Source organism: Oncorhynchus kisutch, linkage group LG1 (genome assembly GCF_002021735.2).
Source record: "Oncorhynchus kisutch isolate 150728-3 linkage group LG1, Okis_V2, whole genome shotgun sequence".
NCBI classification, from domain to species: Eukaryota; Metazoa; Chordata; class Actinopteri; order Salmoniformes; family Salmonidae; genus Oncorhynchus; species Oncorhynchus kisutch.
The window spans coordinates 6191966-6205879 of record NC_034174.2 but is presented as its reverse complement, the minus strand read 5'-3'; the positions used below and the strand labels follow the sequence as shown (position 1 = coordinate 6205879).

At 46.7% G+C, this 13914-nt stretch overlaps 1 protein-coding gene across 4 annotated transcripts in view; it reads right to left on the bottom strand.

Annotated features, from left to right (window-relative positions):
• LOC109884912 (poly(rC)-binding protein 3) overlaps positions 1-13914 on the bottom strand; it is a 154476-nt gene that overhangs the window by 23879 nt on the left and 116683 nt on the right. For all 4 annotated transcript variants that reach the window (XM_031800042.1, XM_031800234.1, XM_031799618.1 and 1 more), the window contains 2 exons: positions 4854-4895; positions 3590-3704 (listed from right to left, as the gene is read on the bottom strand). In XM_031800042.1, the coding sequence (XP_031655902.1) occupies positions 3590-3704; positions 4854-4895 (157 nt within the window). The remainder of the gene's footprint in view (positions 1-3589; positions 3705-4853; positions 4896-13914) is intronic.

Sequence of the window (13914 nt, the reverse complement as noted above, 5' to 3'; positions counted from 1 at the left end):
AAGCTACTGTTTAGCCTTCTGTTGAGCCAGCAGACTACACAACAAGCTACTGGGTTAGCCTTCTGTTGAGCCAGCAGACTACACAACAAGCTACTGGTTTAGCCTTCTGTTGAGCCAGCAGACTACACAACAAGCTACTGGTTTAGCCTTCTGTTGAGACAGCAGACTACACAACAAGCTACTGGTTTAGCCTTCTGTTGAGACAGCAGACTACACAACAAGCTACTGGTTTAGCCTTCTGTTGAGACAGCAGACTACACAACAAGCTACTGGTTTAGCCTTCTGTTGAGCCAACAGACTACACAACAAGCTACTGTTTAGCCTTCTGTTGAGTCAGCAGACTACACAACAAGCTACTGGTTTAGCCTTCTGTTGAGACAGCAGACTACACAACAAGCTACTGGTTTAGCCTTCTGTTGAGCCAGCAGACTACACAACAAGCTACTGGTTTAGCCTTCTGTTGAGCCAGCAGACTACACAACAAGCTACTGGTTTAGCCTTCTGTTGAGACAGCAGACTACACAACAAGCTACTGTTTAGCCTTCTGTTGAGCCAGCAGACTACACAACAAGCTACTGGTTTAGCCTTCTGTTGAGCCAGCAGGCTACACAACAAGCTACTGGTTTAGCCTTCTGTTGAGCCAGCAGACTACACAACAAGCTACTGGTTTAGCCTTCTGTTGAGACAGCAGACTACACAACAAGCTACTGGTTTAGCCTTCTGTTGAGTCAGCAGACTACACAACAAGCTACTGGTTTAGCCTTCTGTTGAGCCAACAGACTACACAACAAGCTACTGTTTAGCCTTCTGTTGAGTCAGCAGGCTACACAACAAGCTACTGTTTAGCCTTCTGTTGAGCCAGCAGACTACACAACAAGCTACTGTTTAGCCTTCTGTTGAGCCAGCAGACTACACAACAAGCTACTGGTTTAGCCTTCTGTTGAGCCAACAGACTACACAACAAGCTACTGTTTAGCCTTCTGTTGAGCCAGCAGACTACACAACAAGCTACTGGGTTAGCCTTCTGTTGAGCCAGCAGACTACACAACAAGCTACTGGTTTAGCCTTCTGTTGAGCCAGCAGACTACACAACAAGCTACTGGTTTAGCCTTCTGTTGAGACAGCAGACTACACAACAAGCTACTGGTTTAGCCTTCTGTTGAGACAGCAGACTACACAACAAGCTACTGGTTTAGCCTTCTGTTGAGACAGCAGACTACACAACAAGCTACTGTTTAGCCTTCTGTTGAGCCAGCAGACTACACAACAAGCTACTGGTTTAGCCTTCTGTTGAGACAGCAGACTACACAACAAGCTACTGGTTTAGCCTTCTGTTGAGCCAGCAGACTACACAACAAGCTACTGGTTTAGCCTTCTGTTGAGACAGCAGACTACACAACAAGCTACTGTTTAGCCTTCTGTTGAGCCAGCAGACTACACAACAAGCTACTGGTTTAGCCTTCTGTTGAGACAGCAGACTACACAACAAGCTACTGTTTAGCCTTCTGTTGAGCCAGCAGACTACACAACAAGCTACTGGTTTAGCCTTCTGTTGAGACAGCAGACTACACAACAAGCTACTGGTTTAGCCTTCTGTTGAGACAGCAGACTACACAACAAGCTACTGGTTTAGCCTGCTGTTGAGACAGCAGACTACACAACAAGCTACTGTTTAGCCTTCTGTTGAGCCAGCAGACTACACAACAAGCTACTGGTTTAGCCTTCTGTTGAGACAGCAGACTACACAACAAGCTACTGTTTAGCCTTCTGTTGAGCCAGCAGACTACACAACAAGCTACTGGTTTAGCCTTCTGTTGAGCCAGCAGACTACACAACAAGCTACTGGTTTAGCCTTCTGTTGAGCCAGCAGACTACACAACAAGCTACTGGTTTAGCCTTCTGTTGAGTCAGCATACTACACAACAAGCTACTGGTTTAGCCTTCTGTTGAGTCAGCATACTACACAACAAGCTACTGGTTTAGCCTTCTGTTGAGTCAGCAGACTACACAACAAGCTACTGGTTTAGCCTTCTGTTGAGTCAGCAGACTACACAACAAGCTACTGGTTTAGCCTTCTGTTGAGCCAACAGACTACACAACAAGCTACTGGTTTAGCCTTCTGTTGAGACAGCAGACTACACAACAAGCTACTGTTTAGCCTTCTGTTGAGCCAGCAGACTACACAACAAGCTACTGGTTTAGCCTTCTGTTGAGACAGCAGACTACACAACAAGCTACTGGTTTAGCCTTCTGTTGAGACAGCAGACTACACAACAAGCTACTGGTTTAGCCTTCTGTTGAGCCAACAGACTACACAACAAGCTACTGGTTTAGCCAACAGACTACACAACAAGCTACTGTTTAGCCTTCTGTTGAGCCAGCAGACTACACAACAAGCTACTGGTTTAGCCTTCTGTTGAGCCAACAGACTACACAACAAGCTACTGTTTAGCCTTCTGTTGAGGACAGCAGACTACACAACAAGCTACTGGTTTAGCCTTCTGTTGAGTCAGCAGACTACACAACAAGCTACTGGTTTAGCCTTCTGTTGAGCCAGCAGACTACACAACAAGCTACTGGTTTAGCCTTCTGTTGAGCCAGCAGACTACACAACAAGCTACTGGTTTAGCCTTCTGTTGAGCCAGCAGACTACACAACAAGCTACTGGTTTAGCCTTCTGTTGAGCCAGCAGACTACACAACAAGCTACTGGTTTAGCCTTCTGTTGAGCCAACAGACTACACAACAAGCTACTGTTTAGCTTTCTGTTGAGTCAGCAGGCTACACAACAAGCTACTGTTTAGCGTTCTGTTGAGCCAGCAGACTACACAACAAGCTACTGGTTTAGCCTTCTGTTGAGCCAACAGACTACACAACAAGCTACTGTTTAGCCTTCTGTTGAGCCAGCAGACTACACAACAAGCTACTGTTTAGCCTTCTGTTGAGACAGCAGACTACACAACAAGCTACTGGTTTAGCCTTCTATTGAGACAGCAGGCTACACAACAAGCTACTGTTTAGCCTTCTGTTGAGCCAGCAGGCTACACAACAAGCTACTGGTTTAGCCTTCTGTTGAGACAGCAGACTACACAACAAGCTACTGGTTTAGCCTTCTGTTGAGACAGCAGACTACACAACAAGCTACTGTTTAGCCTTCTGTTGAGCCAGCAGACTACACAACAAGCTACTGGTTTAGCCTTCTGTTGAGTCAGCAGACTACACAACAAGCTACTGGTTTAGCCTTCTGTTGAGCCAGCAGACTACACAACAAGCTACTGTTTAGCCTTCTGTTGAGACAGCAGACTACACAACAAGCTACTGGTTTAGCCTTCTGTTGAGACAGCAGACTACACAACAAGCTACTGGTTTAGCCTTCTGTTGAGTCAGCAGACTACACAACAAGCTACTGTTTAGCCTTCTGTTGAGCCAGCAGACTACGTAACTATTCATTTCATTAGATCTTTGTTGTGCCTCCACAGTGCTGACTGACTGATTCATACGCTCATGAATCATCAGTACATTTGTATATTATGATGAGGCATGTCTGAATGGAAATCATCTGACGAAGAGCCCCCCCTCCCCCTACGTACCAGGCATGACAGAGTTGGCTTGCTGCTGGCTCATCTGGGCGGCCAGGCCTTGCTGCTGGCTCATCTGGGCGGCCAGGCCTTGCTGTTGCATCGACAACTGGTGAAGCTTGGCCAACTGAATCACAGACAGGCGGGGGGGGCGGGCGGAGAGAGAGACAAGAGGACAGATGGGGTAGGTTTTACAGTCAGACAAACAGTCAGACAAACAGACAGACAGATGGGCGGGGGGGCAGAGCGAGAGACAAGAGGACAGATGGGCGGGGGGGGGGGGGCAGAGCGAGAGACAAGAGGACAGATGGGGTAGGTTTTACAGTCAGACAGACAGACAGACAGACAGACAGACAGACAGACAGACAGACAGACAGACAGACAGACAGACAGATGGGCGGTGGGGGCAGAGCGAGAGACAAGAGGACAGATGGGCGGGGGGGCAGAGCGAGAGACAAGAGGACAGATGGGGTAGGTTTTACAGTCAGACAGACAGACAGACAGACAGACAGACAGATGGGCGGGGGGGGCAGAGCGAGAGACAAGAGGACAGATGGGGTAGGTTTTACAGTCAGACAGACAGACAGACAGACAGACAGCCAGACAGACAGACAGACAGACAGACAGACAGACAGACAGACAGACAGACAGACAGACAGACAGACAGATGGGCGGGGGGGGCAGAGCGAGAGACAAGAGGACAGATGGGCGGGGGGGCAGAGCGAGAGACAAGAGGACAGATGGGGTAGGTTTTACAGTCAGACAGACAGACAGACAGACAGACAGACAGACAGACAGACAGACAGACAGACAGACAGACAGATGGTTTGGGTAAAAACGGAAGAAATAACACACAGCAGTCATGAATACGATACAGAATTAAACTTGACTAGGAAACCCTTTTAGAATTCAGAATGAGCCTTGACTAGGAAACCCTTTTAGAGTTCAGAATGAACCTTGACTAGGAAACCCTTTTAGAGTTCAGAATGAACCTTGACTAGGAAACCCTTTTAGAGTTCAGAATGAGCCTTGACTAGGAAACCGTTTTAGAGTTCAGAATGAACCTTGACTAGGAAACCCTTTTAGAGTTCAGAATGAACCTTGACTAGGAAACCCTTTTAGAGTTCAGAATGAGCCTTGACTAGGAAACCCTTTTAGAGTTCAGAATGAACCTCGACTAGGAAACCCTTTTAGAGTTCAGAATGAACCTTGACTAGGAAACCCTTTTAGAGTTAATTTCCTAATTTCAGCATATTTCACAGCGTGATTACTGTACCTCTGAATGTGGAATGCCATATTGGTTCTGTACAGCGTACATCTGAAAGGAGGAAGAACAAAAAATGTTTCAGTAAAAATAAAATCAACTTCCACTGTCTCCATTATGGTTTTCTTCGCCAGATGTAGTGCCATTGAGTTTAAAACAAAATAGAAGCAATTTATTCAAGAGGGGAGACGTTGGTAGCCTCTCAGAGAGGGTTAGAAATAACACTTCCAACTATCAAAGACACCGGTTCAATGACACGCTGCTGAGGGAGACAGAGAGAGAGAACGGGTGTGTGTGTGTGTGTGTGTCTGCGTTCGTTGTTCTCACCAGCCTCCTAAAGACCTATATCAGGATTTGAACCACTTTTGCGGCAGAAACCGTGGCAGGTCTGACTGTCGAGATTACACCCAATGCAGGAACGTAGAGTTGATGCAGCGGTCTGCTGTTCACGCTAATAGGAGGAAGTGGTTTTATGTACCAGGAAGTAAGGATGGTCATGGCATTATATGGTCATGACACTATTATGACCTGCCATGATTTGCTCATAACACCTTATGACACGATTATAACCTGTCATTATATGGTAATAACACCTTATGACACGATTATAACCTGTCATTATATGGTAATAACACCTTATGATACCAGTATAACCTGTCATTAGAGAAATACACTTAATGACACTGTCACAGAAGCATTATGACCACACTGTGTCACTTTACTTGGACTAAGAAGAAATACACTATATGACACTGTGACGAAACACTGACCCAGAACATAGAAATACCGTAGTAACAGCCCTATCTATCAGGTTCCTTCTGGTTGCTCAGAACACAGAACACAGAACCCAGAACATAGAAATACCGTAGTAACAGCCCTATCTATCAGGTTCCTTCTGGTTGCTCAGAACACAGAACACAGAGCACAGAACACAGAACATAGAAATACCGTAGTAACAGCCCTATCTATCAGGTTCCTTCTGGTTGCTCAGAACACAGAACACAGAACACAGAACATAGAAATACCGTAGTAACAGCCCTATCTATCAGGTTCCTTCTGGTTGCTCAGAACACAGAACACAGAACATAGAAATACCGTAGTAACAGCCCTATCTATCAGGTTCCTTCTGGTTGCTCAGAACACAGAACACAGAGCACAGAACATAGAAATACCGTAGTAACAGCCCTATCTATCAGGTTCCTTCTGGTTGCTCAGAACACAGAACACAGAGCACAGAACACAGAACATAGAAATACCATAGTAACAGCCCTATCTATCAGGTTCCTTCTGGTTGCTCAGAACACAGAACACAGAACATAGAAATACCGTAGTAACAGCCCTATCTATCAGGTTCCTTCTGGTTGCTCAGAACACAGAACATAGAAATACCGTAGTAACAGCCCTATCTATCAGGTTCCTTCTGGTTGCTCAGAGCACAGAACACAGAACATAGCAATACCATAGTAACAGCCCTATCTATCAGGTTCCTTCTGGTTGCTCAGAACACAGAACATAGAAATACCGTAGTAACAGCCCTATCTATCAGGTTCCTTCTGGTTGCTCAGAACACAGAACACAGAACATAGAAATACCGTAGTAACAGCCCTATCTATCAGGTTCCTTCTGGTTGCTCAGAACACAGAACACAGAGCACAGAACACAGAACATAGAAATACCGTAGTAACAGCCCTATCTATCAGGTTCCTTCTGGTTGCTCAGAACACAGAACACAGAGCACAGAACATAGAAATACCGTAGTAACAGCCCTATCTATCAGGTTCCTTCTGGTTGCTCAGAACACAGAACACAGAGCACAGAACACAGAACATAGAAATACCATAGTAACAGCCCTATCTATCAGGTTCCTTCTGGTTGCTCAGAACACAGAACATAGAAATACCGTAGTAACAGCCCTATCTATCAGGTTCCTTCTGGTTGCTCTCCACATCGTTCCTCATTTACGTATCTCGTTCATATGTGTTGTCGCTGATGTGCTTGCTACACACACACACGCACGCACGCACGCACGCACGCACGCACGCACGCACGCACGCACACACACACACACACACACACACACACACACACACACACACACACACACACACACACACACACACATTTTATTAGGATCCCTTTTAGTTGTTGCAAAAAGCAGCAGCTACTCTTCCTGGGGTCCACACAGAACACAGAACACAGAACATGACACATAATACAGAACACAGAACACAGAACACAGAACACAGAACACAGAACATGACACATAATACAGAACACAGAACACAGAACACAGAACACAGAACACAGAACATGACACATAATACAGAACACAGAACACAGAACACAGAACACAGAACATGACACATAATACAGAACACAGAACACAGAACATGACACATAATACAGAACACAGAACACAGAACACAGAACACAGAACATGACACATAATACAGAACACAGAACACAGAACACATAATACAGAACACAGAACACAGAACACATAATACAGAACACAGAACACAGAACACAGAACACAGAACATGACACATAATACAGAACACAGAACACAGAACACAGAACACAGAACATGAAACATAATACAGAACACAGAACACAGAACACAGAGCACAGAACATGGAACATAATACAGAACACAGAACACAGAACACAGGGCATGAAACATAATACATAATACATAATACAGAACACAGAGCACAGAACATGGAACATAATACAGAACACAGAACACAGAACACAGAACACAGGGCATGAAACATAATACATAATACATAATACAGAACACAGAGCACAGAACACAGAACATAACACATAATACAGAGCACAGAACATGGCACATAATACAGAGCACAGAACATGGCACATAATACAGAACACAGAACACAGAACACAGAACACAGAACACAGAACACCGAACATGACACATAATACAGAACACAGAGCACAGAACACAGAACACAGAACATGACACATAATACAGAGCACAAAACACAGAACACAGAACACAGAGCACAGAACACAGAACACAGAGCACAGAACACAGAACACAGAGCACAGAACACAGAACATGACACATAATACAGAACACAGAGCACAGAACACAGAACACAGAACATGACACATAATACAGAGCACAAAACACAGAACACAGAACACAGAGCACAGAACACAGAACACAGAGCACAGAACACAGAACACAGAGCACAGAACACAGAACATGACACATAATACAGAGCACAGAACACAGAGCACAGAACATGGCACATAATACAGAACACAGAGAACTCTTCCCTACCATAACCACTTAACACTGTTACCCCAACCTTCCCCTCTCCCCTACCATAACCACTTAACACTGTTACCCCAACCTCCCCCTCTCCCCTACCATAACCACTTAACACTGTTACCCCAACCTCCCCCCTCTCCCCTACCATAACCACTTAAAACTGTTACCCCAACCTCCCCCTCTCCCCTACCATAACCACTTAACACTGTTACCCCAACCTTCCCCCTCTCCCCTACCATAACCACTTAAAACTGTTACCCCAACCTCCCCCTCTCCCCTACCATAACCACTTAAAACTGTTACCCCAACCTCCCCCCTCTCCCCTACCAATAACCACTTACCACTGTTACCCCCAACCTTCCCCCTCTCTCTCCCTACCATAACCACTTAACACTGTTACAGCCAACCTTCCCCTCTCCCCTACCATAACCACTTAACACTGTTACCCCAACCTCCCCCCTCTCCCTACCATAACCACTTAACACGAGTACCCCACCTTCCCCCTCTCCCCTACCATAACCAATTAAAAACTGTTACCCCAACCTCCCCCTCTCCCCTACCATAACCACTTAACACTGTTACCCCAACCTTCCCCCTCTCCCCTACCATAACCACTTAACACTGTTACCCCAACCTTCCCCTCTCCCCTACCATAACCACTTAACACTGTTACCCCAACCTTCCCCCTCTCCCCTACCATAACCCACTTAACACTGTTACCCCAACCCCCCCTCTTCCCCTACCATAAACCACTTAACACTGTTACCCCAACCTCCCCTCTCCCCTACCATAACCACTTAACACTGTTACCCAACCTCCCCCTCTCCCCTACCATAACCACTTAACACTGTTACCCCAACCTTCCCCTCTCCCCTACCATAACACTTAACACTGTTACCCCAACCTTCCCCCTCTCCCCTACCATAACCACTTAACACTGTTACCCCAACTTCCCACTCTCCCCTACATAACCACTTAACACTGTTACACCAACCTTCCCCCTCTCCCCTACCATAACCACTTAACACTGTTACCCCAACCTTCCCCCTCTCCCCTACCATAACCACTTAACACTGTTACCCCCCAACCTTCCCCCTCTCCCCTACCATAACCACTTAACACTGTTACCCCCAACCTTCCCCCCTCTCCCCTACCATAACCACTTAACACTGTTACCCCAACCTCCCCCCTCTCCCCTACCATAACACTTAACACTGTTACCCCAACCTCCCCCCTCTCCCCTACCATAACCACTTAACACTGTTACCCCAACCTCCCCCCTCTCCCCTACCATAACCACTTAACACTGTTACCCCAACCTCCCCCCTCTCCCCTACCATAACCACTTAACACTGTTACCCCAACCTTCCCACTCTCCCCTACCATAACCACTTAACACTGTTACCCCGAACCTTCCCCCTCTCCCCTACCATAACCACTTAACACTGTTACCCCAACCTCCCCCCTCTCCTCTACCATAACCACTTAACACTGTTACCCACACCTTCCCACTCTCCCCTACCATAACCACTTAACACTGTTACCCCAAACCTTCCCCCTCTCCCCTACCATAACCCACTTAACACTGTTACCCCAACCTCCCCCCTCTCCCCTACCATAACCACCTAACACTGTTACCCCAACCTCCCCCCTCTCCCCTACCATAACCACTTAACAACTGTTACCCCAACCTCCCCCCTCTCCCCTCCCCCTTTTTGGTTTGATAGGTTTTCTCAATTTATTTCGTAATCTTTTTTTGGGGGGGGGGGCATTCTTCATCAAACCATTTGTCATTGTTGTTCATTTTCTTCGGTTTTCTGTTTGACATTTTTAGATTTGATAGTGAAGCTGAGAGGTTACATATACTGTTTAGATGTTCTACTGCCAAGTTTACACCTTCACTATTACAGTGGAACGTTTAGTCCAGGAAGTTGTCTAAAAGGGATTGAATTTGTTGTTGCCTAATAGTTTTCTGGTAGGTTTCCACACTACTTTCCTTCCATCGGTAGCATTTCTTAATATAACACAGTTCCTTTGGCTTCGATGCCTCATGATTGAGTATTGTTCTGTTCAAGTAGACTGTGATTTTTCTGTGATCTGACCGGGGTGACAGTGGGCTGACTGTGAACGCTCTGAGAGACTCTGGGTTGAGGTGAGTGATAATGGCTGGGCCTTAGCAGAGGAACCGGCGATACGTTATCATTGACACCACACACACTCTTGGCTGGCTGGGTGACAGAAGTAGTAGCTTTGGGTTTCACCCAGTGATCACTTACAATGGCTTGGTGACAAGACTACCACAGTGTCTTCAAGGGGCTTTATTGGCACGGGGAAAGACACATGTTTACGCTGCCAAAGCAAGTGAAGTAGATAATATACCAAAGTGAAATAAACAATAAAATGAACAGTAAACATTACACTCACAGAAGTTCCAAAATAATAATCTCTCCTCTGTCTCTTTCTCTCCCCCCTCTCTCTGTCTCTCTCTCCTCTGTCTCTGTCTCTCTCTCTCCCCCTTCTCTCTGTCTCTCTCTCTCTCTATCCCCCTGTCTCTCTCTCTCTCTACCCCCCTCTCTCCCTGTCTCTCTCTCTCTCTATCCCCCCTGTCTCTCTCTCTCTCTCTCTCTCTCTATCCCCCCTCTCTCCCTGTCTCTCTCTCTATCCCCTCTCTCCCTATCTGTCTCTCTCTCTCTATCCCCCCTCTCTCCCTGGTCTCTCTCTCTCTACCCCCCCTCTCTCCCTATCTGTCTCTCTCTCTATCCCCCCTCTCTCCCTGTCTCTCTCTCTCTCTCTCTACCCCCCCCCCTCTCTCCCTATCTGTCTCTCTCTCTACCCCCCCTCTCTCCCTATCTGTCTCTCTCTTTCTCTCTATCCCCCCTCTCTCCTCCCCCCTCTCTCCCTATCTGTTCTCTCTCTCTACCCCCCTCTCTCCCTATCGTCGTCTCTCTCTCTACCCCCTCTCTCCCTATCTGTCTCTACCCCCCCTCTCCCTGTCCTCTCTCTCTCTCTCTATCCCCCCCTCTCTCCCTATTCCCTGTCCCTCTCTCTCTCTATCCCCCCTCTCTCCCTATCTGTCTCTCTCTCTCTACCCCCCCTCTTCCTATCTGTCTCTCTCTCTCTACCTCCCCCTCTTCCTATCTGTCTCTCGCTCTCTACCCCCCCTCTCCCTATCTGTCTCTCTCTCTCTCTCTACCCCCCTCTCCCTATCTGTCTCTCTCTCTCTCTCTACCCCCCTCTCCCTTATCTGTCTCTCTCTCATCTCTCTCTCTCTTCTCTCTCTCTCTACCCCCTCTTCCTATCGTCTCTCTCTCTCTATCCCCCCCCTCTCCCCTATCTCTCTCTCTCTCTACCCCCCACTCTCTCTCTATCTGTCTCTCTCTACCCCCTCTCTCTCTCTCTCTCTCTCTCTACCCCCCCCTCTCTCCCTATCTGTCTCTCTCTCTACCCCCCCTCTCCCTATCTGTCTCTCTCTTTCTCTCTATCCCCCTCTCTCCCTCCCCCTCTTCTCCCTATCTGTCTCTCTCTCTACCCCCCCTCTCTCCCTATCTGTCTCTCTCTCTCTACCCCCCCCTCTCTCCCTATCTGTCTCTCTCTCTACCCCCCCCTCTCCTGTCTCTCTCTCTCTCTCTATCCCCCCTCTCTCCCTATCTGTCTCTCTCTCTCTATCCCCCCTCTCTCTATCTGTCTCTCTCTCTCTACCCCTCCTCTTCCTATCTGTCTCTCTCTCTCACCTCCCCTCTTCCTATCTGTCTCTCGCTCTCTACCCCCCCTCTCCTATCTGTCTCTCTCTCTCTCTCTACCCCCCTCTCCCTATCTGTCTCTCTCTCTCTCTCTACCCCCCCTCTCCCTATCTGTCTCTCTCTCTCTCTCTCTCTCTCTTCTCTCTCTCTCTCTCTCTCTCTCTACCCCCCTTCTTCCTATCTGTCTCTCTCTCTCTATCCCCCCCTCTCCCTATCTCTCTCTCTCTCTACCCCCCACTCTCTCTCTATCTGTCTCTCTCTACCCCCCTCTCTCTCTCTCTCTCTCTCTCTACCCCCCACTCTCTCTCTATCTGTCTCTCTCTCTCTATCCCCCCTCTCTCCCTATCTCTCTCTCTCTCTCTCTACCCCCCACTCTCTCTCTATCTGTCTCTCTCTCTCTATCCCCTTCTCTCCCTATCTCTCTCTCTCCATGTCTACTCTCTGTCACACCATCCCTGTTTAGCTCCACAGTGATAATGCTAGCAGCAGACAACAGAGGACACTGGGGTTGTTAATATACTCTGGGACAACAAGGGAGACTTGGCCTGGTTCTAGTTTGTGTGTGCGTGTGCGTGTGCGTGTGCGTGTGCGTGTGTGCACAAGTACAGTGAAATGCTTGGCTTGAAGGCTCTAACCAGCAGTGCAGTAATACAAATCAAACTGGTACAGTTTAGCTATAATAGTATAACTAATCAAACTGGTACAGTTTAGCTATAATAGTATAGGGCCAGATCTATTAACAGGGCCAGATCTATTAACAGGGTCAGATCTATTAACAGGGCCAGATCTATTAACAGGGCCAGATCTATTAACAGGGCCAGATCTATTAACAGGGTCAGATCTATTAACAGGGTCAGTTCTATTAACAGGGCCAGATCTATTAACAGGGCCAGAAGGTCAGATATTAACAGGGTCAGATCTATTAACAGGGTCAGTTCTATTAACAGGGTCAGATCTATTAACAGGGCCAGATCTATTAACAGGGTCAGATCTATTAACAGGGTCAGATCTATTAACAGGGTCAGATCTATTAACAGGGTCAGATCTATTAACAGGGCCAGATCTATTAACAGGGTCAGATCTATTAACAGGGCCAGATCTATTAACAGGGCCAGATCTATTAACAGGGCCAGATCTATTAACAGGGTCAGATCTATTAACAGGGTCAGATCTATTAACAGGGCCAGATCTATTAACAGGGTCAGATCTATTAACAGGGCCAGATCTATTAACAGGGCCAGATCTATTAACAGGGTCAGATCTATTAACAGGGTCAGATCTATTAACAGGGCCAGATCTATTAACAGGGTCAGATCTATTAACAGGGTCAGATCTATTAACAGGGCCAGATCTATTAACAGGGTCAGATCTATTAACAGGGCCAGATCTATTAACAGGGTCAGATCTATTAACAGGGCCAGTTCTATTAACAGGGTCAGATCTATTAACAGGGTCAGATCTATTAACAGGGTCAGATCTATTAACAGGGCCAATTCTATCAACAGGGTCAGATATATTAACAGGGCCAAAAGGATCTATTAACAGGGTCAGATCTATTAACAGGGTCAGATCTATTAACAGGGTCAGGTCAGATCTATTAACAGGGTCAGATCTATTAACAGGGTCAGTTCTATTAACAGGGTCAGATCTATTAACAGGGTCAGATCTATTAACAGGGTCAGATCTATTAACAGGGCCAGTTCTATTAACAGGGTCAGATCTATTAACAGGGCCAGATATATTAACAGGGTCAGATCTATTAACAGGGTCAGATCTATTAACAGGGTCAGATCTATTAACAGGGTCAGATCTATTAACAGGGCCAGTTCTATTAACAGGGTCAGATCTATTAACAGGGTCAGATCTATTAACAGGGTCAGATCTATTAACAGGGCCAGATCTATTAACAGGGTCAGATCTATTAACAGGGTCAGATCTATTAACAGGGTAAGATCTATTAACAGGGTCAGATCTATTAACAGGGTCAGTTCTATTAACAGGGTCAGATCTATTAACAGGGTCAGATCTA